Source organism: Balaenoptera musculus, chromosome 1 (assembly GCF_009873245.2).
Source record: "Balaenoptera musculus isolate JJ_BM4_2016_0621 chromosome 1, mBalMus1.pri.v3, whole genome shotgun sequence".
NCBI classification, from domain to species: Eukaryota; Metazoa; Chordata; class Mammalia; order Artiodactyla; family Balaenopteridae; genus Balaenoptera; species Balaenoptera musculus.
Window position 1 is genome coordinate 17,432,002 of NC_045785.1, and position 24,617 is coordinate 17,456,618.

A 24,617-nucleotide genomic window follows, 5' to 3' on the forward strand; every position below is an offset into this window, starting at 1 on the left:
TTCCTCGTCCCCAGGAGGGGGTGAGGTCATGGGGAAAATAGATCTCAGGACCCGGGTTCCATTTTTGAGTGTGTGTCCCTTCAATTGAGCCAGGTGCTGGGCTAAACCCTTTACATGAATCATCGCATTTACCCTCCCAAGAGCCCAGTGGGATGTGTGATATTCCGATCCTGATTTCCCCCAGAGGAGGAAACTGAGGCTCAGAGAGATGAAGTGACTCTTTTCCTTGCTCCTTGAACCCTCTCTCATTCTGCCTCTCCCTTTCCCTCTCCTTCCCGGCCATCATGCGTATGTGCGAGTTTGTGTTTGTTGGGGTAGGGGGGACTACAATCTCCCTGGGACACACACACTGCCTTGGGATTAGGCATTATCATTCCTGCTTGCAAGCTGCCCCTTTGCTGGGGGTCGGGGCAGTGCAGGGAGGACGGGTTCACAGCAGTATTCTGGCATCGGGAGACACAGGACTTAGCTCCCTCACCTCAGCTAAGGTGTGAGGGGAAGGGAAGCTTGGAGCAGAACTTTCTTCTCCTGCCCCACCCAGTGCCCTGAGCTACACCCCCTCCCCACACCCCGGGATCCGGCACCCCACGTGTTCGCTGGGACCCCAGCGCCCCGGGCCTGGCCCTGGGCGCTTCGTGAACGAGCATCTTCCCAGCGTTCTCATCTGTCTGTTCATCCTCCCCTCCCTGTCTCTTTCCTGCCCTCCCCTGTCCTTGCATCTCTCTCTCCACCTCCGTCCTTGGGCTTCGTGTGAGGTTCTCTCACTGGCTCCCTCAGCCTGTCTCTCTGCCCCTTTCTGACTCTCTCCTTCTCTCGCCTTGTTCCCTCTGGGTCTTCTTCTCTTTCCCCTCCTTTCAGGGTTGATCTCTGGGGCTCCATCTCTCCCGAGATCTCTAACCTCACCCGCATCCTCTCCAGCCTCCTTCTCCTCCCCCTCCTCCTCCTTCTCCTCCCCCTTCTCTGTTCCTCTGTGTCTGCTCTCACCACCCCCTTCCCCTCTCTCCCTGTCACTTGTTTAGTCTTCTCCTCCCTGAGCTTCAGTGGAGCCCCGGCTCCTCTCAACCTCCTGTGTCTCCTCCCCGGGCACGTGGGCGGCGGCAGCGGCAGCCCGCGAGAGGCCCCGCTGGATGACAGCCGAGCCCAAGCCTCCCTCGGAGCTGTCACCAAGGAAATCACACACCAGCGCCTGAAATTCAAATCAGAGTTTTGCTGAAGCTGCTAAAACACATCAAATACTATCTTTGAAGTCCCCTAGCAAGCTGGTCATTGCTCTTAAACGAGTCTCTGTTGGAAATGAGTGTTGGGCAGAGGGTTTGGGCAGGGCCACCATCCCCGGGCCTGGAGTGGGGGCCCCTCCCTGCCAGGCCACCCCCAGACATGCCCTGTCACATGGTCCCCCCTGGGGGTTCCCTGGGTCAGCCGCCAGCCTCACCAGGCTGAGATCCCGCTGCCCCATAGGCTCCCCACCTCTCCCCAGGGGATCAGCCCGCGTTGGACTTGTGGAGAGGCAGCAAGAAACAGAGGAAGGAGTCCCGGACGGAGAGCCTGAGGCCCTGGGGGGAGGTGTGATGCGGGCTCTGCACAGATTCTTCTTCCGGGGCCCCGTCCCTCTGCTGCTCCCTGGCAGCTGACTCCACCCCTCGGGGCTTCCTCCACGGGCCGGGGTGAGAGTATTTACCCACACCGTGTGGCAAGGGTGAAATGAGCCATCACATGACTAGGGCCAGCACACTGCTCAATAAATAACCACCATCACTTCAACAGTAAGAGCAAAAGCGTGGGTAGTCAACCAGCATCTTCATCAACTTACGCACCAGGCCTGCCTCTCAGAGCCGTGTCTACGTCCACTCCTTCCATCCTCAGAACAACCCTGGGAGGAAGCTGCTGGGATTATCCCCATTTTACAGAGTTGTTAAGCAGCTCAGGCTCCTCCCCAGCGGCTCTCCCACAGCCTCCCCTGCTGGCCCTCCTGCCTCCCCAGTCCCAGGGTCTGGAGCTCTGTCCCGAGCCTGCCCTTCGCCGGTGGCCTGCACTTCAGTTTCCCCGCCAGCCTTCCACCCGCCCTTGTGACAAGGTGTCTGCGGGCCCCTCGCTATTCCTGCTGCCTGCCTGGTGCACCCTCCCTGCCCGCCGGGCCTGCCTGCTTTTCCACCATTGCTGTCCCCCCACCAGTCTGACCTTTCCCACTGCAGACCATCCTTTGAGTTTGGTCTTGTCACAAACTACCACCAGCGAGGACAGGAAGTTTTCTGCTCAGGAACTTGAAAAGTCCTTGGACTCTTCTTCCCGTTGTCGCTGAAAGATGATCCCTGGAAAGGGCAAAAGTCATGAGACTGAGATGGGAAGATTGAGCCCCGAGGCCCTTGGGAATGTGAGAGGGACCTGCTGTGTTTGGAAAAGGTACCCAGGAGGGCATGGCTGACATTTGGGCACCGGCCCTGTGCCTGGCACTGTAGAAGGACAGTCCCCAGCTGAGTGTGGCTCTGGCACAGGGGTGGAGCCCACTGGGCAAGCAGCCCCATGGAGGGGTCTTGGCCCCAGAAATGGCCACATGTGGCAGGCCCTCGTCTGCCTGAAGAGCCAGGAGGGCCCTCAAATCATGCAGTGGGAACCAGTGGGGGGACATGAGTGTATGCCAGAACCCCGCCAAACCTGAGTTTCCCTTGGAGAGGACACCACCCCAGCTCTCCCAAGTTCAAGGTGGCCGGAGAAGGCGCCCAGCGTGGACATGTCACCGAGATGAGTTCTCTGATGGCAGAAGTTCAGGAGGCTGGGCAGCCTGAGGACGCACCCACCCAGGGCGGGGAGCCAGGGAAGGCGTTTTGGACACCTGAAGTTTGAGTAGTTTGAAGTTGAGTTCCCCAGGCGAAGGGATAGGGCAAGGGGAAGAGGAGTGTGCCAGCCGAGGGACCGGCGGAGGGGCGCTGGGGAACCACGGCGGACTGCGGAAACTGAAGTTCAGTGTGGTTATTGCTTAGTGTGGGGACGGAGGAGTGGTGAGACCTGCGGCTGAAGAGGTAAGCAAGAGCCAGGCCACAGAACTCTCTCTGGGGGGAATTGACACAGAAGAAGGGATTTCTGAACGCTCTTGAAAATTCACTCTTACAGAATTTGGTGGCTGAGTTCAGACTAGCCAGACTTCCCTGAGTATCTGCTACGTGCCGTGTACTTAGCACTATGTGAACAAAGATGATTGTCAACAGAGGAAACACCCCTCACAGAGCCTCCTCGGCCCAGCGGGCCCCGCAGGCTCTGAGATCCCACAGCCGCCAGGCCATCATCCCTGGCCAGGCTGCAGGGGCCACAGGCCAGCCAGTATTCACCACGTGATTCAGACAAACATCACGGATGCTCTGATGACCAGGGCAGGACAAGGACTTTTCAGATAAGGAAACTGACACGAAAAAGGGGGACGCCTTGGTCATACAAGAAGCCAAGGTCACACAGGAGTTAGTGTCAAGGCCAGAACTCAGAGCGCAGACTCCCCATCCAGGGCTTTCAACTCAACCAAATGAGCCTCAGACAAAGCACGAGGGTCTCGGTTAGGAATCTCCCTGATGGCTGCAGCAACTGAATGCATTCAGCCAACACACATCTCCCGGTGCCTGCTGTGTGCCAGGCACTGTGCTGCACGTTCGGAGGCTGTGCTGTGGGACAAGCGGGGGGAGGGGGGAGATATTAGATCACATCTGACCCACAAGAAAGCCGTTTCAGAAGGATGCAGGGGATGAGTGAGTGCTATGCAAATATAAAGTGCTATCTGAAAGAGGAAGAGACCGCGAGGGATGCAGACTATGGAAAGATGCCTGGGACCCACCCTGCACCCCTTTCTCCCCATCCTGAGGCCAAGGGCACTGCTGAAACCATCTGCCGGGGTTCCCTATCCTACCCTGCTGGGCTGCTCGCTGAGCCTGTGTGCGTGCATGCGTTTGCACACGTGTGCATGGCTCGTGTGTGCACGTGTGATGAGCAGGCGCTGCTGACAAGTGCCCCAGGTGTATTTCGGGGGCCGTTAAAGCTCTGTGTTTAATGGCCACAGTGGTCACGGCTGTCATCCGGGATTTCACGGGCTCGTTTACATCTTTAGCTTCCTCCTTCGGAGACGACTGCATCATCCCCAGCACCCCAGCCCCTCGGCAGTGGTGGGGAGAGGAGGTGGGGTCAGAGCGCTGAGCTCCCACGTTGGGGTTCAAAGCTCTGGTGGGGGAAACAGGCTGACAGAACAAGCCCAAAGCCCAGACTGAGGGCGGGGCAGGGCCTTGGGTGGGATCCCCAGCTGCTGGCACAGAGCCAGCAGGCTGGAGGTGGGCTGGGCCAGAGGCAGATCTGAATGTGGAGATGGGGACTGGGGACAAGCGGGAGACGAGATCCGATCTGGAAGCCGGGAGGTCACAGCTGGGTGAGGTCAGGAACTCCAGAGTCAGCTGAGGGGTTGACAGAAATGGAGCTGAGAGAGTCCGAGGAGTGGGCTGTGAATTCCTGGCTGCACTGGGAGGGGCGGCCCCTTCCTGCCACCAGCTAGAGGCTGCTCGGATCTGTCAGGGCCCCAGAGGCCCCGGGCTGCTGGGAGGGGCGGCCCTGGCTACAGTCTGACTTACCAGGGCTACTTCCAGCTAGAGCTCGGGACCAGCCCCCAGAAGCCGAGATACCAAGGGTAGGATGTGAGATAGAACGTAGGTGATCAGGATCCCTGAATTCTTGGCTCACAGCAGCCACTTACCTGCCGGTACCTTTGAGCACATCATTCCCACCTGGAGCCCCCATTTCCTCCTTTATAAAGTGGGTGATCATAAGGCACTCAAGGTAATCATAAGGTGGATGAGACAGACAAACGGGCATTTACCACACTCTGGTGGGTGCCAGGATGGAATGAGGCAACATGGACACAACACTCAGCGCACACCCTGCACACCTTGAGAATTTACCCCAGTGAGCTGTTAGGATGATTAAGGGGTAAGTGCCAGGGACACTGGAAGGGGGGTACCCAACGCAGACTTCTGGGCTTCAGTTCAGAGAAGGCTTCAAGGAGGAGGCGATGTCCAAGCTGAGACCTACTGGAGAAGTAGAATTAGGCCCCCTGGGGAAGTGGCAGGGCGAGGGGTGGGTGTTAGGAGACAGAGGCAAAGGCGTGCAAAGGCCCAGTGCAGATAGGAGAAGAGTGCAGGGTGTGACCACAAAGGACAGAAGCCAGGCCACAAAGGGCTTCGCTTCTCAGGCCAAGGAGCCAGGGCTTTCTCCTGGGACAGTGGGATGGCTGCAGGTGGTAAGCAGGGGAGTGTCGCACTTTAGAAAGATTACCCCGCCTGCGGGTGGAAGCGGGATTGGAGGAGTGGCAAGGAGAGAGGGAGGTGATGGGGTTAAAGAGGGGGATGGATTCACTGGGTGGTCCCAAACCAGAGCAGGGATGGTGGCTGGGCGATGCCTTGGGCGTCTGGTGAGGAGGCTCGGAGAGGCTGAGCCCCTGCCCATCGCTGTCTCCAGGCGAGGGGCCAGCCTGCCTCCCCCTCATCAGCACTCCCTCCACAGCCCAGGCCTGTCACCAGCAGCCCCAGGAAATATCCCCCTGGAGAGGCCCTGATGGACCTGTCACCACAGTGCCATCCCGCCCAGCCGGCCCCTCACTGGGTAATCTGCTTTCACCAGGAACACTGTCCTTCAGCCTCCCCCGGCTCCCAGCTCAGAGCAGGGAGGGCAGGGCGCACAGGGCTGAGAAGCTGTCTTTCTTCCCTGAACAAATGACCTTGGGCCAGGGCCGGGAACAGCTTGGCCGGAATTCAAACAGCCTGGGCCTCCGGCAGCCCTGGGCTCTTACCCCCTCTTCCAGTCACATCCCAGGGAGTAAATCTACATCTGGGATAATTACAAACTAAACTGGACTCTTGGGAGCTCCTTCTAAGTGACCCCAGCCACAGATGGGTCTCCAGCTTCCGAGTTACACTCTGTCTCCTTCCCAAGAACCCCGCCCCAGGGAGTCGTCTGGCTGAGAGTGACATACACTGGTTTGAGCGTCAGGTATCCTTGGGTTCACATCTCATTTCGGCTACTTCCTGGCTGGGTGACCTTGGACAGCTTGCTCTCCCTCTCTGAGCCTCCAGGGAGCCTAAAGTAAATGGTATGATACCCCTGCAAGCCTGGTGTGGGGTGACTGGAGAGGGGAACTGCAAAGCATCCAGCCCCCAGCTGGCACCTCATAGATGACGACCCCTTCTGGCTGCTCATTTCCCCTGCCACTGGGAAGCAGGACATAGATCCACCCCACCTCTCCCTGAGGCTGGCATGTGAGCAAGCCCCCTGCCTGATCCCCTCTCCATGTCCTGGCTGCTCTGTGGTGAGATGGCCTCCCGTGAGGGCCATAGCACTGGACGAAGAGCCAGGAGATTGGGTTCTGGTCCCAGATTTGCTGCTGGCTGTGTGACCTTGGGGAAATCATTTGCCTTCTCTGGGCCTGTGACGCCTCCCCTCCTCCTCCCCACATGCACACCATTACCGCCCTGTTTAGCTCTCCCTCCTTTGGGCTCTTCAGTAGCTTGTCGGTGTTGCCACCATGGCCATGAAAGGATCTATTCTAGGTCTCTCTGTACTGTCAGACAAGCAGTTCCCGCAGCGCCGTTGGTGTGCACCCCCCCTCCAGCCTGCAGCACAGCACCCACTCCTCATCCTAACACTTCTGGGCCTCAGAAAATTGGGTGGAGAGAATGGGATGAAAGTGCAACAGGTTCCTTGCCCGTATGACAGAGGAGCAAACAGGCCCAGGAAGGAGGCCTGGTGTAGCACTGGGGGACACCCTTCGGTTTGGAGCAGCAGCGACTGAGGCTGCTCGGTGACCAAGCAACGTAGGGCCAGGGCTTCCCCTGTTCTGCGGTGACTGTGGTGATGGCAGTGGTCGTGGCAGCTGGGAAGGTGGCAGCCGTGGTGCGGGTGAGAGTGGCCTCCGTGCTGGTCACGACCCTGGCTCGGGCTCCTGTAATCAGACCTTCCCAGGCAGTGAGGGAGCCCCTGCCCCTCCCGTCACACCCTCTGCCTCAGCGGCCTTAATGAAAATCAGACACAGATCTTTAGAGCTGCTTAGCATTTCAGTACATTCAATATTGGGTATTACCAAGTCACCCTCCTAAAGCTATTCCCTGCTCTGGAGACGTGCCATCACTACCCACCCACCCCTAGCCCCACACTCACACCCACCCCCAGCAAGTCATGTCACCCAGGCACTCTCATTCTCCTACACACACACACACACACACACACACACACATAGGGTCTCTCTCTGTGTGTGTCTCTCTGCGTCTCTCTCCCGCCTTCTCTGTCTGACTCTCTCCTGCAAACACCCGCAAACACAGAGAGCTGCTCCCATCTGTCAGAGTGCTGATGTGGGCTCATCTCCTCCCAACAGGCAGAATGATGATAAGGTTATTTTTTAATATCAGGGATATTAATGCTCCTCTTTCTGATAATGAGCCACAGCCCGATCCCTCCTGCTCCCTGAGAAAGGTCCTGGGGCCGGGCGGAGAACAGTGGGTAAAGGGCTGTGATGCATGAGGGCCTCCTGTGTGCCAGGCACCCTTTTAATCACCATACCCCTTAAAGGGCAGGCGGTGGTGTCCCATTTTTCAGACCGGGACCTGAGGCTCAGAGAGGTGAAGTGACCTCCCAAAGACACACAGCTCAGGGAAGGGCCAGCACGCCCCCAGGGATAACCCACAAATTGTTGCCCAGTATGGCATCTGCTCTCCCTCGCTGCCAACCAACCGCGAGTCTGGACCTCCCACTCATCTGAGTACCCCCGCTCTCCCCTGTCCCAGCTGCCTCAAGACGAAGCCCATGGGCTCTGGAACCACAGATCTGGGTTTGAATCCCGGGTCTGCCGCTTTGTAGCTGGGGCATCGTGGACAAATAATGTCCCCGCCACCCCCACCTGATTCTCCTCATTTATAAAGTGTAGATAATAATAGAACTTATTTCAAGGGCTGTTATTAAGATTAATAAGAATAGCGAATACTCTGCCACATCATCCTAGATGTTGAGAGCCCCTGGAGGCCTCCCCCACGTTGAGCAGCGCCCCAGAGAGGTAACGTCATTTGCCTGGAGTCACACAGGCAGGTAGTGGCAAAGAGAATCCAGCCCCCATTCCAGGTCTGGGCCAGGCCCCCAAAAGGTGCCAGGACCAAGGCAAAAGTCCTTATGGAGGTGGTCACGTACGGGATATTGAGGATTTGGAGTCCAGCAAGAGCAGAGGTGGTCCCTGCTCTCACAGGAAGGTGCAGGTGAGTTTCCTAACTGAGCCAGGGTGTGGAGGTTCTGCAAGCGATCTGACTTGGGCCAGGGCTCAGGAATGGCTTCCCTGAGGACGATCAGGGGGTAGTGGAGGTGGGGCGGGGGCCGTCCCAAAGGCAGAGTTGCAGAGGCAAAGGCTGTGTGTGGGAGGGGGCACCACCACCACGCATTCGAGAAAGTGCAGACAGGGAGGAGGTGGTGCCTGGAGAGGTGACAGAGTCCAGACCACCTGGACAGGGCCTTGCAGGCATGGTAAGGATTTGGGTCTTTATCTGGGAGAGTAGTGGAAGGCTCTGGAAAGGTTCTAATCAGGGGAGGGGAGGGCATGGGGCAGGGCCCGGCCATGATATTTTGCACTGACCAGTCTTTCTGGCTGCAGTGTGGTGCACGACTGAAGGGGCTTAGAGAGTGTGCACGGGGGCCAGTGATGTGGGCCCCGCAGTTGTCGCGGTTGGAGCTGATGGGGTTCAGGCCTGGCTGCTGGCCATAGTGAGGGGAAGATGGAGTCGAGATACATTTGAGTGGTAAAATCAAAGGACCTGGGGATGTCCTGGGTACACAGCTGCTGGAGAAGGAGGAAGGCGGATAAAGCTCAGGTTCCTGACACATACAACTGGGTGGATGGTGGTGTCGGACAAGGACCAGGCGTGGGACAGAGAATCACGGAGTGTGCATCTGGGCAGGGTGTGTTTGGGGGACCGTGGAGGTGATAATGGACAAAGAGGAACAGAGAGGAAAAAAATAGAGTCCGTGAGGACAGATGATTCCTTCAAGAAGTTTGCTGGGAAGGGGAGGAGAGAGGGATGGGCAAGGGGGATGAGGGATAAAGGAAGGGTTGGTTCTGTTTTTTCAGGACAGGAAAGACTTGAGCATGAAGGATGGAGCCGCCCAGACCTTTGAGGCCCATCCCAATCTTGTCATCTTTCCGCTCCATTCTGCTGCTGGCCAGTGGTTCCAAACTGTGGAAGTGATTGATTATATGCAAACAGGAGGAAGCAATTAGTCTGTGCATGCCTGGTCATTAATAAGCCTCTTATGTATTTATAACAACACCTCATTTACCCTCCAACCTGAGAACAAACATCCAGAGACCAGCCAGGAATAAGCGGAAGAGACCTCTGAACAGCCACAACCATTGACACCAATCTCATATATTCTTTACTCATGGGAAAGTCCCTCACTTAGAACCTGTTGACTCTTACTTTACATGCAATGCTAATAAACATTCATTTTTTTAAAGTCCACAATAGATTAGAAGCAGCAATTTAGGGGGCAGTTGGGAACTGCCAGAGGTGGGAGCTCTACAGCAGAGAGCAGAGGCAGCTGACAGCCTGAGAGTGAGGGAAGAGACAGAAATGCTATTAAGCAGAGAAGCCCGGGTTCATTTAGTGGACAAGGGAAAACAGGTCCACCCATCTCTGTAGCCCTGAAGGCACCTCTGTCTCCTCCTGTCCCGCAAGCAGTGGCTTGACTAACTCATCTCTAGGTCCTTTTCCACATGAAGATTCAATGATTCTGTGTTCACAGCAATGACTCTAAGCCCCTGAGAAAGGGCTGAATTACATTCGGTATTTTCTACTTCAAGAGGACTTTTTTTTTGAAATATTTTAAATTGTAAATTTTATTTTAAGCTTTGGTGCCTACAGTTCCTGAAATATTCCCTTATGTGGAGGGGGATTTTGTAATTGCCTATTTAATGATCTGCTTCCCCGTTAGACGGAAACTCTGTGCCGGGGGGGCCCCCCCATCTTATTCCCAGCATCTGGCACAGCCCTGCAGGAGGGGCTCAATACATAGCTGTTGAATTACTGAATTGATTAACAAAATTAATATTACATACCGGCAATTGCACTCAACAAATATATTATTACACTTAATTCCACCTATTTTTACTTTTTAACATAGCTACTAGAAAAAAATTAAGTTACATATGTGGCGCACGCTATATTTCTATCTGACAGGGCTGTCTTAGGCACTCTTGCCCTGGCTCTAGAAGTACAAAATTTAAACACCTTCCCCGTGGTCCGGGTGAATCTCTCCTATGTAATGTAAGCTACTTCCTCACTAGTTCCTGGGGGGCTTCCTCCCCTCCAGCCTGGGAGCACATCACAGGCAGGGTACTATCTTATGACCTGGGAACCCCAGCACCAGCCCAGTGGAGGGTCAGCTCCACGCTCCCTTCATGCCCATTGCAATTCGGGAAAATGGGTACAGCAGGCACATCACAGATGGGAAAACTGAGGCCCTAAGCAGGGAAGCAACATGGGTTTCATGTTAGGAAGCCGGCTAAGATCTCCAATGGCTCGTCCAGGCCTGGGGGAGAAGAAGAAGTTTCTATGCAAATGTGAGGAATGCCCACCCCCTCCGGTCCCCTCACAGAGTGAGCCAGGCGGAGGGTGAGGAGGGGCAGCGGAGTGGGGTTTCTCTGCAGGAGTCTAGGCCCTGAGTGGACAGTTTGAGGCAATAAGACATCCAGGGCAGGGGCTAGGGTGGCTCAAGGATGAGCGGGGTTTAACCGCTGGCCACTGAACCCAACCCCACACACTCACGCACACCCACCTCCCGCCAGACACCTCTTCTACCTGTGCCCGAAGTGGCGCCCTGCAGAGCTCATCCCTCGGGATGCAGGACAGCCCGGCTCCAGGCCCCTCCTTTAAAGTACAGAACGCCTTCCAATCCTAGCTGTCTTTCTAGGTATCCAAGCACGTTTGCACCTGTGAACTCACATGAGTCTCACAGCAACCCTCTGAATTGGTGGCATATCCTCATTATGCATTATTCTCGTTATTCTCACATAGTTGGAGAAACTGAGGCTCAGAAAGGTACAGTGAGAAGAAATACTCTTGGGAGAGTATTTATTCCAGGAAATGGAGAGTGTAATGGGCTTGTCAGATGTTCCTGCAACTCCCCTTCCAACTCCCAGAAGGAAAAGACAAGGGTCGGGGAGGGGCCCTCAGGTGGGAAAGGACTGGCTCAGAGGCCTGCCTGCTTGGTCAAGTCCAGCCCTTTCCACCCCACCTCCACCTTGCTCCATAGAGTAAGGTCCCAAGGCGCCAGTGTGCCAATGGGAGCGGGTGAGCGCTGTTCAGATTCACCCCCTGGAGAGTTGAGGTCAAGCTCACGTAGCAGATCCGGCTAGCGCAGCTGTGCAGCGATCCAGACAGCAAGGTGTCCTGTAACCCAGAAACGGCCTTCCAGCAACGACAGCCTCAAGCACTGGGTCAACAGGGTGTGGGCTTCTGCCCGTCTGCTCATGATTTGCTGGATCATTCAGCTAACGTCCCCAGAGCACCTACTGTGCGCCAGGAGGATGCAACAGGACCCAGCCGGGACCCTGCCGTGGGCTTTCAGAACCCAGTGCGGAGAGGAGACACATTCCACAACCGTCACAGATCCCGCTCGTGCGCCTCACAGACTTTCCCACGCCGTCAGTCAGCCCTCGCAAACCTCACTCTCCTTGTCTTTAAAATGGGGTGAAAGCCCCAAGTTGCAGGGATTCCATGAGAGAGGGATGCAGAGTCCAGCCTGGGATGCGCACAGTGAGTGAAGTGAAGTGAAGCTGGCGGGGGCCGGGGAGGGGCGCTAATGGCTTCTTCCTCCCCGTTGGCAGGCTGGCAACTTGCTACTTGGAAACCCGGGACAGGCAGAGGGGAAGGTGTGGAAGGAGAGACCCCAGGAGAGGGTGCACCTGGGCTGGGGTGTCCTGGGAGTATCAGAGTTGCAGAGAGACAACTGAAAGCAAACCGCTCTTGGCCCGCAGAACGTTTGGTGAAATGAATTTCTTATTTTGTCAAAGAGGATTCAAAATATGGAGCAGGCCCCTGACAGAGAGCCACCCCTCACGCTCACCAAGTCCTTCAAGGATTCCCCAGCTTCCTTACCTGCAAAATGGACAAAACCCAGGTTTGGCTGGCTCCACCTCAACCTGGGGGTGCAGAACCCCAGCCCCCAACAAAGCTTCCTCCACCAGCAAATATTTCTGGGAGCCCTGGCCAGGGTGTGGGATGCCCATGAGTGCCGTGACTGCATCCTGCACGGTCTGCATCTTTCTGCCCTACCTTGCCCACTGCCCCAGTGGCCCAGGAGTGAGGTGCCAGCCAGGGACTCTTCTGTCTAAAAGAAGCCAAGAAGGAAGGTCTAGAGTCCTGCGGGCTGTGGCCACCTCTCCACAGCTTTGCACACACTTATTATTAAAATGTTTCCATTAGCTGCCAACTTTAAATATTAGGAGACACCGCATAAAAATTCCAGATATACAGCTTCTCTTGAAAACGCAGAAAATTGGGCTCATACCCCCAGGGCAACGTTGACTGGAGCTGGGAACACTTCCCTTGGCAGGTTTCATTAGCCTGCCTGCCTGTCTCACATGGGCAGTTGAGTTTGCCTCTCCGGGTCTAATCCAATCTGCTCCCCTGAACCCCAGCCCCCTTCACAGCATCCCTGAACAGTCTCTAGCTAGTGTCGGTTTGAACGCTTCAGCTAACAGGGGGCTTACTACATCTTTGAGGCAGTTGGTCTGAGCTGTTAGAAAAGGGCTCCTAATACGAGCCGTCTTCCCCTTTCTGTAACAAAGAAAGACGCACAGGAAAGAAGTGGGTTTTGGAGTCCAGCGGATCTGGATCTGAGCACCTCTCTAGCATTTAACCAGCTGTGTGATCTAAGGCAAATGATGGCCGTTCTGCACTTCAGTTTCCTTAGCTGCACCTCCCCTGCGGGGCTGTGTGAGGCTTAAAGTAGCGCAAGTTTATAAAGCGCCTAAAACAGGGTCTGTTTTACAGCACACACTCCCCAAATGGCCTTTATCATCCCATGTAACCTCCAGCCGTTGGTCCAACTCTTCCCCAGTGAGCACAGGAGTGGAAGTGTATTCAGAGGGGGCTGAGCAGTGGTGTGCACCAGCTGGAAGGCAGAGCAGAGGTGAGACTTGCCCCAGTGGGCACACACTTGCCAGCCAGTCCCCAGGAGCTGCAGATCTCTTATCTGCTTCCTGGACAGCTTGGCCCACCAGGTGCTCACCGGGCTGGAGGCTGGTAGGTCAGGCTTCAGGAGGGAGCCCCACGACACCGTCCTCCGTCTACAGCCTGCAGCCTTCCCAGGATGAGATCTCTAATCCTGGGAACGGAATTGGAGTGAATGAAGTCAGGGGAGGGGAAAGCAAGGAATAGTAACCACCATCATCCAAGCTGGCCACCTGGCTGTGTGCCTGGCAGTATGCCGGGCACTTTACCTGGGTCCTTGAATATAATTCTCAAAACCACCCTAGGACATAGACACTCTTGTCCCTGTTTTACAGACATGGAAGTTGAGACTCAGGGAGGTTAAGAAACTTGCCCAAGGCCAGCATTGAAACGTCTGCCTGGTCCCTGAGCCTGAGCTCATGATCACTGCACTCTAAGGCCTCCCGAGACTCGAGACTCGGGGTGCCCAGTCATTGGGATGGGGGAGGGGAGAGAATGTTTAACTAGAAGTGCTTCTGAGTTTGCCTCTGAGCCTCTGTCCGTGAACTAGTGTGTGTGCATCACCCCACGAGGCACTCTGAGGGGGCGCGTGTGCCTGAGGGTCACGTGTGTAAGACAGAGTGTGCCCGCGTGTGTCCACGCGGGGCCTCCCCGGGTGGGTCCGTGGGTCCCGGTGTCGCGTGGCGTCCGAACCGTGGCTGGGTGTGCGGCGGCTGAGTCCACGTGCAGACGTGGGGCGGGCGAGGGCGAGCGTGCGCACGGGCGGCGGGCGGCGGTGTCCGCGGGTCGGTGTCCGCGGGTTGGTGTCCGCGGTGCGGGCTCCGTGTCCCCCCCCCCCCAACCCGCCTCGGTGCTGATTGGCTCGGCGCCGTGACGGGCCGGCCCCCGCCCGGGGCGGCGGCGGCGGCGGGCGCGGGTGCCCGCGTGTGCGCTGCGAGTCGGCTTGTGCGCCGGTGTGTGCGCCGGTGTGTGCGCCCGGCAGCCGGGTGTGCGGGTGAGCAGGGAGCGCGCCGACGCGCGGGCCGCCGCGGCCGAGCCCAGGGTGCGCGGCGTCCCCGCCAGCCCGGCCCGGCCATGGCCCCCGCTCGGGGCCGCCTGCCCCCGGCGCTCTGGGTCGTCACGGCCGCGGCGGCGGCAGCCACCTGCGTGTCCGCGGCGCGCGGCGAAGGTGAGCAGCCGCGGCGGGGGCGGGGCGGGGCGGGGCGGGGGCGAGGGGCCTGGGGGCGCGGCGCGCGCAGCCAGAGCGAGGCTCAACTTCCTTTCCCTCGACCCCGAATGCCAAAGGAGCTGGGATCCCCGGGTCTGGGGGGGCAGGCGTGGCACCGCGGGAGAGACCTGGGGTCAGGGGATAGAGCGATGGCGATGGGGACAGGACGGAGGGAGAGGGACCGGAGGGCTTGAGGATGAGGGACAGAGACACAGGGTCAGGGACAGGAGGACAGGACTGAGGGATTCGGAGCCGGGGACAGGGAACTGAGGCTCGGACACTGGGGATGAGGAGACAGGGCGGGGGGACAGAAGACAGGAGAAGAGGTACAGGGCAGAGAGGAGACAGGGCAGAGGACAGGGGTGGGGACAGAGGACAGAGAGCAGAGTGACAGAGGGACACAAGGATGCAGGGTGAGGTTCAGAGAGCTGAAGGAAAAGGGGCTGCGGACGGCATGGAGAGATGGGGACCAGGAACTGGGAAATGAGGACCAGAGAACAGGACTGGGTTTGGGGGAAGATGGGAATGAGGGGCAGCGAATGAGGGTCTTGGGAGTGGGCCGGGCTGGAGGGTTGAGGACTGGGGGAGAAGGAGGGACAGCAACCAGGGAGTGACAGCCGGAGGGGAGGCAGCTTTGGTGGGCACAGGGGAGAAGGAGCCAGTGAGGAGGGGGCTGAGGGGGCTGCAGACGGACTGAGGCAGGAAAGGCCCTGGAGAGCTGCGTCTTGTCCGGAGTCAAAGCTGGGGCAGTCCGGTCACTCAGGGGACACAGGGTGGGGGTGAGGGCTGAGCAGTCGGAACCAAAAGGGTCTGGGTGTCCACACACCTACGTGCGAGCGTGCACGCGTGTGCACACACACACATACATCTTAGCCCCACTGGACCCTCCAGGTCCAGCTCAGGATGCCACCCTGGGTTCTGCTCCTCACCCCAGCCCCTGCCCTGGACCTCCTCTGCTTTTGCAGCTCTGCCAGGAGGAGGCTAGACCTGGTGCTCTGTGCAGGATCCTGGGACTGACATCCTGGGTCCAGAGCTGCGTTCTCACCCTGGCAGGATGAACTTCCAGGTTCCAGGAAGCTCCAGAGCCAGTGTTCCTCATCCACGCTCAGATATACCACAGATCCACCCCTCACACACGAACGGCTCACAGAGATGCAGTCGTACCCACAACCAAACATGCACAAACAAACACATGTTAGGATTCACACACATAGACCCAGGCCTGTAGAGACTCATGTGCATGGACAGCCCCCTCCCCACGCCATAGTCAGATGCACGGAAATGCGGCCAGTACACGTGTGCACACATATACATGTAAAGATTCATGCACATGAAAATATGCACATCCGTGGGCAGACACCACACATATAAAAAGACCCTCAAACTTGCATTCATGTCCACAGAAATGCATGTGCACAGAATAAACGCACACAGACATAGATAAACTCATAATCTCCAATGAAACGGGGGCCACATAGGGAGCAGGGACCCTAGCAAGGGAGCTGAGGGGAAGAGTGCACAAGGGGCCTGGGAGCTCTTGGAGCTGTGGCCTGAGGACACAGTTTTCCCAGGGCTGGGTGGGGAGAAGGGGACAGTTTCTTCACCCAGCAGGATTCTGAAGGGCCCACATCAAGGCTCTGGGCATTGGGTGGTGCATCCCCAGCTCCTTGCTTCAACTCTCTTCTCCGGCGAGGAGCCAGCACCCTCCAGAATCCCAGGCTGGCAAACCCCAGAGCCCCTGGGGAGGGGACTTTGACCAGGCTCCCGAGCAGAGGACAGACCATTAGCCTGGGAGAGAGGATGTGTCCAGGGAGGGGCGACAGTTGGGGAAGAGGCAAGGTCTCAAAGAGAGGAAGGGGGGATATCTGTCAAGGGTGAGAAGGAGGGAGACGTTGTCCAAGGGCCAGCCCATACCTATCTGATCAACACAGCAGGGTACCCATGGCTGGACATGGGTTTCCCACGCAGGTCTGACAGTCCTGGGTGGAGACCTGGGGCATGGGTTCCACGTAGAACAGCCAGGAGTCGCTGGGCTGGTGCAGAGCCAGGATCGGCCAGGGAGACTGTTGGAACTCAGGGAGGGGGCTCTTTTCCCAGCTGGGGTCCTGCAAAGGTGACAGTGCCCCAGGCTGCCCAAGTGCCCATATGCCAGGTTCCTCACAGTGCTGGGGACGGTCCTACACCTGCAGAGATGCCCCTGGGCCCCACCAGGCTCGAAGCCTTATCACTCTGTGGTGTGGATTATCCACCACTTAGGGGGTGATCTCCGAGGCATTCACATCTTGGCTGACATTCCCTGGCCACCCCGAACTCTCCAGCCTCACCATCATGCGCTGCGTCCTCAGGGAATGTAAATCAATTTAGGTATTAGTCTCAGCGAAATGGAATGGGGGAAGGTGACAGTGCTGGAGGAAAAAAAGAAATCGCATAATGCCTTCCACAGTCGAACAGGAGAGGCTTAGGAATTATCTGTGCTTCTCAGAGCAGGAGAGGGACCCGTTTGATCCCCCAGAACAGCCTGGCAAGTAGGCCCAGGAAGGATGCCTACAGACATCTTGCTGATGAGGAAACCGAGGCACAGCGGGGTTAAGTGGTTGCTTCGCTGAAGGCCCTAAGAGACCATGGGTCCAATCCTCCCACTTACAAGTGGGGAGACAGGCCCAGAGAGGGTCATTGACCTCACAGATGTCACACAGACCTGCAGTCCAGCCGTGCAAGAGGCAGGAGAGAGCCCAGCCCAGGTGAGCAGAGGGTTGGCATCTCCAAGGGGATTCAGGCCCAAGCTGGATGGGCTTAACGCTGGGATTCTATCCAGCCCTGCTGAGCCCTCCTGTGGGCCTGGAGCTTCCCATGAGAGACACTCTGTGTTCCCCCCACAGAAGGGGACATGAGGTAGGGAAGAAGGGGACAGAGGGGGAGGAGGGGAGGGGATAGACGGAGAAGGGTCTGGAGGGAATTGGAGCAAGCTGCCCTGGAATCCTATAACTCTTCCTGAATCCAATAGAATCGACTTTTGACTTATTTTTGGATTATCTGAGCCCCCTGGCTGACTGATCAAGAAGTAGCTGCAGGTGTGGTTGGGGATTTCCAGAGGGGAGGGAAGGGTCTAGAAAGTGGGGTCTGCAGGCAGTTGCCTCTAGAGTCAGGGTGTTAAGGGGGAGAAGTCCCAGCGAGGGACATTCATTGCCCCTCGGTAGGGGCAGGTCTGAGCTGTATCCGGGTGATGCTGGCGAAGGGCTGAGACCCCATCTGGGATGTGGGTTGGGGCGGGGGAACCCACACGTCCCCTTTCCCCACCCTCTCCCCAAACTGGGCCCTGCTGGTCTGGGGGAAACTGCAGTGCGGCCCCCTCCCCCTCCCCCCAGCCAGCAGGAGGAGAGAGCTCGCCTGACCCAGTTTTCTCTCCATTGCCTGAGAGGGAGGGAGGGAGGGAGGGAGGGAGAGAGGGAGGGAGGGAGGCGGGAAGGCTTCTCTGCCTGTGCCCCTGGCATGGGGCCGGCTGGGCTCGGGGAAGGGAGATCCCTCTGCGGACATTCGCTCCATCCCCTGATCCCACCTGGCCCCTGGGGACCCCGGGGAGGACCTCAGAGGCCCCTTCCTGGTTCGGCAAGTCCTCTCTCCAGCCAGCCTCTGGGGCCCCTGACAATGGGTGGGGAGGGTGAGAGGAGGAAGAGGAAGAAAATCAGCAAATAAGAGCATCTTCACTCCAACATTTCCTGAGGACACTTGTCTCCATCTTTGAGGGGCGGGCGCAGAGCTATGCAAATCTCAGGTAGAAGGACACCCAGCTTCTCTTCGGGAAAGTTCCAGGAGGGCCCCATTTGAACCCTCTGTGACCTGCCGGAGTCCGCAGATTGGGTTGTTTGGAAGCCCCTGGTTGCTGGCTGGGAGAGGGGGTACATAGAAGAGAAAGTGAAATGAAAGCTGTGGGCCTTGGAGCCCAAAGCCCTTTCATCGGCTAGATCAAAGGAAGCAGGGGCCCAGAGAGGTGAAGGGGCTTACCCAAGGACACACAGCAGTTAGAGACAGTGCTGAGATTCAAGCCCTGCTCTTCACAGTTTAGTGCATCTTTATCACCTTAAAGTGAGTGGGTGGCTCCTAGGTCCCAAGAGAGAGGCAGGAGGGCCAGGACTTAGGGAACAGGAACCAGCTTTAGTAAGGCATTGACTCCAGACTTTACAGTTTACCCTCGCCCACCCTTACATATTATTATCCCCATTTTACAGATGAGGAAATTGAGGTTCGGTTAAGTGCAGGTCACCTGCTACCAAGTAGCTGTATTGAGATATGAGCCCAGTGATGTCTGATTCCGAAGGCAGGCTCTTTTCTCCTCTGTTGTTGGTACTTTGCAGGGTCCCCTTTGAGGATCTGGCTTAGAGTAAACTTGGCTTTCAGGCCAGCGCTCCTTCCCACCACAGTGACAGCCCAGAGGTTCTGCTCCTTGGGCTCAAGCTACCAGGGCTGGTGGCCTTGTCTGTCGTGCTCTGGATGCCAGCCCGTCAGCTACACCTGTGGGGCTCCAGGCACGTTCCTGATCTTCACTGAGGCTCAGTGTTTTCATCTGGAAAATGGAGATAAGAATGAACACCTTTCAGCCTTGTTGTGCGGGCCACAGATGAGGCATCTCAAGCTCCCCTAGCAGAGCCCAGCACATAGCAGGTGCTCCCTACGAGGCAGCTCTTCCTCCTCCAAAACCCTCCACGTCCCATGTGCACAGAGGACCTGTTGGTGCGAGGCACCCACTGGGAGACACTGGTGATGGGAAAGCTGGGGCCAGTCCTCTGCGGGGAGGTTTGACCTCACAGCACGAACGTCGGTGGGTGCTTTTGAATGCCATCATGTCCCATGAGTGGCCCAGGTCATCTTCACAAGCCCCTGTAAGGCAGGCATCACTGTCACCCCATTTTAGGGGAGGAAACGGGGGCTCGGGGAAGGGAGGAAACTTGCTCAGGGACACACAGCTTCTGACTGACAGAGCTGGGATTCTGACCCAGGACTCCCGGACTGCTGGGCCCAGCTCTCAGCCGCCCCACTGCACCACCAACCAGGGTAGCCTGGCACTCGGGGCAGCTTGTATTCTGGGAGGTGAGAAGGTTATGTTTTGGCTGTGTTGGTGGAAGAAGGCTTCAAGGAAGAGAAAGAACTTGAACTGAGCCTTGAAGGATGGGGAAGTGAGAAAGGACCCAGAGACTGGAGCTGGCGTGTTTGGGCTGAGAGCAGACCAGTGTGGCCAGGCTGGGCTGGTCCTATGGGACTGGGGAAGGGGGGCCCAGGGGTCTGATGTGCTCTTGTTTCCTGTTCTGCAGTGAATTTGCTGGACACGTCGACCATCCATGGGGACTGGGGCTGGCTCACGTATCCCGCTCACGGGGTAAGTGATGGGCAGTGGGGCCAGTGTTGTCCCTCTGTGAGCAGGGAGAGGCTGTGACTCACGGTCTTATCATCAGACAGATCAAAAGGAAGCAGAGGCCCAGAGAGGTGAAGGGACTTACCCAAGGACACACAGCAGTCAGAGACAGAGCTGCTAATTTCTTAAATTTAGTGCATGCAGACCTTTGGGATTCCAGAACCAACCCTAGTGCCGCCTCCCGATTCTCCAAGTCTGAGACTTGGATGTGGATGCTTATGTCAGTGTCCCAGGCCCATCTGGCCTCCATGGTCTTGGCACTGTGCCTGGCACACGGTGCGCCCTCATTAAACGTATTATCATTATCATTGTTATTAGTGTGTAGTATGGTTACATCTCAATAAATTTCCTCCTGCAAACGTGCTCAGAAACGCACACACACAAGCACACGCATCCCCACCATAGACACAAACGCATCATACACCCAAGACTTCTTTCATGAACACTTTGGCAGCCCCCATGCCTCTGGAGACAGAGGGATAATAATATATTGATGATGATGATGATGATGATGATGATGATGATGATGATACTGAGCTGGTATTTGAATATTTCTTTACTTTGGGGTAAGATTGTCCTCTGGGCTCTCTGTGGCCTGTGACTGGGGTCAGGACGAGCCCAACCCCTCTCTCTCTGGGGGTCTCGTCCCCAGGTATCAGTAAGCTGAGTCTGCTGTCATCAGCCCCAGTGCACCAGGCTTCAGGGAGCTGGAGGGGCAGGCCAGGGGCCCCGAGAGCCCGGAGGACCCCCTTCTCTGCCTGAGAAGGTCAGCCCTGCCTGAGGACAAAGGCTGGGTCCTGGGATGTCCCTTTACCCCCCAGGGCCTCAGTCTCTCCCTGTGAAGCACTCTTTTGTGTGTCCCACGTGGCTGTCTCCCGGGATGAGCGTGGGTGTGAAAGGGCTTTGGCACGGTGAACTGGCTCTGCCAGTGGCAGGGGCTGACCTGTGAGCAGGTGGGCTGGGTCAGCATCTCCCCTGAGACCCAGCAGCTAGGAAGGAATGGGCCTGGCTCCCCGGGTTGGCTCTGGGTGTCTCTGTCCCTCTGTCCCACTCAGAGCTTAGGACTTGTTTTTTAGGGTAACAAGAAATTGGAAGGGTTTTAAGCGGGGGGTGAGGAATATGGCCAGACTTGGGTTTTGGTCGATCACATTGGTGATCTAAGGTTCTTTTGTTTGCTGGGTGCTGTAAAGAGTGGCTCAGGGAATTCCCTGGCGGTCCAGTGGTTAGGACTCCGCACTTTCACTGCTGAGGGCACAGGTTCAATACCTGGTCGGGGAACTAAGAGCCCGCAAGCTGTGTGGCACAGCCAAAAAAAAAAAAAGAGTGGCTCAGAGTTACCTCATTTCGTTTAGGAGTTAGAACAAATAACTTATCTTCACATAGCTCTTCACAGTTCATGGACATTATCTCATTTCATCCCCACTACCAATCCTGCAAGTGGGTGCAGCCACCCCATTTCACGGATGAGGAAGCTGAGGCTCAGAGCAATGAGAAAAAACTTGCCACCGTCAGACAGGTTCCAAGCGATGGATGCAAACGCAGATCTCTCTGGGCCTGGAGCCCATGTTGAGTCCCTTGTGCCACCTTGTGAAGGGGTGGGAACCAATGCTGCATTATCTACTGAGCCAGGGACCACCTCCCATCATTATGGGTCCTGGAGATTGGGCTTGCCCAGAGAGGAAAGAAGGTTTCCAAACTCTAGATCTTGAACCTGTGCCAGGCTGGCGGGTGAAACACACAGATGCCCACATCCAGTGGGTCTGGGGAGGGGCCTGGGAATCCTTTGTTTAATAAGTGTCAGCTGGGTGGAGAGAGATGGTCCTTGAGGTTCCATCCACCCTTCTGATTCTGGAGTCTGTTAAGCACCCTGGGTACCAGGGTCATCCAGGGCTGTCTCCAGCATCACAAAGTTATCAGATTGTCCGGCATGCCACAAGGCCTAAAGCCAGCGGTGCTGGGTCTGAACGAGCTGGTGCTCTGCCACCTCTAATCAGTGTGACTCAGGCCAGTCACTTTACCTCGCCTCCACCTCCTCGTTTATAACACAGGGATGATCACAGAATCTGCTCCAAGCAGTTTTCATCCGTGAGATGATGCAGGAAAAGGACAATCGTACTGGCGAGAAACCAGACGCTCCGAGAGCTTAAGCATCTCTGCTAAGGTCAGGGGAGTCTGGCCCCAGAACTCATGCTTTTTACCAGGCTGCGCCCCTCTCTTTTGACCCCTCCTTCCACATACTCGGTACTGCTCCACCTTACCTGGTGAATTAACAGCCATTTGTGAACTTTCCTCTTTATTGTCTCGCTTGATGAAGTAGATGAAAGGGGCAGGCATTAGCTACCCCCTTTGACCTATGAGAAGCCCAAAGCTCAGAGAGGGAATGTGATATACCCAGGGATGCACAGCTGATTTGCTGCATTCTGTTCCGGGAAGGGGACAGAGTTCCAGAGCGGTGGTGGGGGTTGGGGGAGGAGTGTGCCAGGGGGTAGAGAGGTGGCTGGGGTGGGAGGGCCCCAGGTGGAGAACAGGGCTGATTCCGCCCTTTCCCACCCTCCAGGAACTTATGCCCCTCTGGGTGTCTGCAGCAGCCCCTGGGCTAAGCCAGGCCGTTGGCACTGGTAGAGCGGCTGGAGCAGACTCAGATTGAGCTGATTAATTTATCCGGGTCCCTGGCAGGAAACAGACAGCGAGCAGCTGGCTGGCTCTTGGGTGCTCCATTAATTGTGACAATGACTTTAACCCCAGATGTGACTCAGTGCTGCCCAGAGCCCCGGCTGCAGAGTGGGGTGCAGCGTGGGGGTCCTTCTTGGGGTGGGGGGGTGCAGGAGGCACGCAGGCTTTCAGGTGAGGCTGGCACGCCCTGGACTGCTTCCCCAGGGGTCCCTAGAGGCAGGCACGGGTGGGCTGGGAAGAGGCTGCCAGTTCTGCATCATAACAGTCCTGTTCCTCGGGTGCCTTCTGTGCCAGGCCCAAGCTAAGCACTTTGTAGGCATCTCCTTTCATCCTCTCAAGCCTCACTGAAGTGGGGCCTTTCTGAGCCCCTCTTACAGATAAGGGCACTGAGGACTGGCACATATGACTGGCCAAGACGAAGTCAGACCGAGGGGCTTTCGTCAGGCAGGAAAGACTTGAGATGCCCACAGTCCCCACTCTTGCGCTTGTGGGACAGCTCAGCACCCCACAGTTTCTCAGAGCCGCGTGAGGCATGGTCTTTACCTCCTTCCTCCCCTCCCCCACCCCCTGCTTAAGCAGTAGCATCTCTAGTTCAAGGACAATACACATAGAGGCCCAAGAGAGAAGATCAAGGCACTACATCTCTGGTGGAGCCAGGACAGGGACCCAGAGCCTGTCCCCCCCCTCTGCCCTTGGCCACCAGCCCCTCCTCAGAACCCTCCAGAGTCCACTGAACTCAGCCCAACAGTGACTGCTCCTGGCTGATCAGCATTCTGCAGCTGAGGAAGCTGGGGCCCAGAGAGGAGCAGCAATTTGCCCAAGGTCACACAGACATTTAGAGACTGACCCAGGCCCAGAACCCAGGCCTCTCGACTTTCGGATCATTTCACAACACTGTGTCTTCAGTATGACTCTTCTGTGTCCAAACTGGGCTTGCTGAACATTGCTTACACTTCCCAGCTTCTGCTGGGGCTCGTCCCTCCCGTCCCTGAAAGAGGGTCCTGCTTCAGCCTACAGGAAGTTTCGCCATACCCTACATGCCCACTCCCTTTGGTGTGTCACCCTCCACACCTTGTCTGTGAGGATGTGAGGTGCTTGGGGGCAGGGAGTATTTCTGGTGTATTTCTTTCTTTTTTTTTTAAAAAAAAATTGTGATAAAATACGCTTAACATAAAATTTACCATCTTAACCATTTTTAAGCCTACAGTTCAGTGGCATTAAGTACATTCACGTTGTTATATGACCATCACCACCATCCATCTCTAGAACTCTTTCATCTTCCCAGACTGAAACTCTGTATCCATTAAACCGTAACTCCCATGCCTCCCTTCCCCTGGCCCCTGGCAAGTACCACTCTACTTTCTGTCTCTAGGAATCTGACTTAAGTACCTCAAATAAGTGAAAGCATACAGGATTTGTCCTTTTGTGTCTGGTTTATTTCACTTTGCATAACGTCCTCAGCGTTCCTCCACGTTGTTGCAAGTGTCAGAATTTCATTCATTTTTAAGACTGAGTCATATCCCATTGTATAGATATACACATTTTGTTTATCAGTTCATCCACTGATGGACATTCGTGTTTCCACCTTTGGGCTGCTATGAACGTGGGTGTGCAAATCTCTGTGTCCCTATAAATAAATAAATATTTATTTATTTATTTTTATTTTTATTTATGTATTTTTTGGGTCTTAGTTGCGGCACGAGGGCTCTTCGTTGCAGCGCGCAGGCTTCTCTCTAGTTGTGGCATGCAGGTTTTCTCTCTCTAGTTGTGGCACATGGGTTCCAGAGCACGTGGGCTCTGTAGTTGCTGTGTGCAGGCTCTCGTTGAGGCACGCGAGCTCAGTAGTTGTGGCGCACGGGCTTAGTTGCCCCGCGGCATGTGAGATCTTAGTTCCCTGACCAGGGATTGAACCCACATCCACTGCATTGGAAGGTGGATTCTTTTACCACTGGACCACCAAGGAAGTCCCCCCTGCTTTTGTTTCTTTTGGGTGTACACCCAGAAGACGAATTTATGGTAATTCTATGTTTAATTTTTTGAGGAACTGCCATAGTGTTTTCCACAGTGACTGCACCAGTTTACATTCCCACCAGCAATGCAC

General features: G+C 56.3%; 1 protein-coding gene across 1 annotated transcript in view; it reads left to right on the forward strand.

Moving 5' to 3' along the window:
* Nucleotides 1–14,303: 14,303 nt before the first annotated feature.
* EPHA8 (EPH receptor A8) overlaps nt 14,304–24,617 on the forward strand; it is a 35,008-nt gene continuing 24,694 nt past the window's right edge. Inside the window, exons 1-2 of the mRNA XM_036846380.1 lie at nt 14,304–14,397; nt 19,743–19,807. Of these exons, the coding sequence (XP_036702275.1) occupies nt 14,304–14,397; nt 19,743–19,807 (159 nt within the window). The remainder of the gene's footprint in view (nt 14,398–19,742; nt 19,808–24,617) is intronic.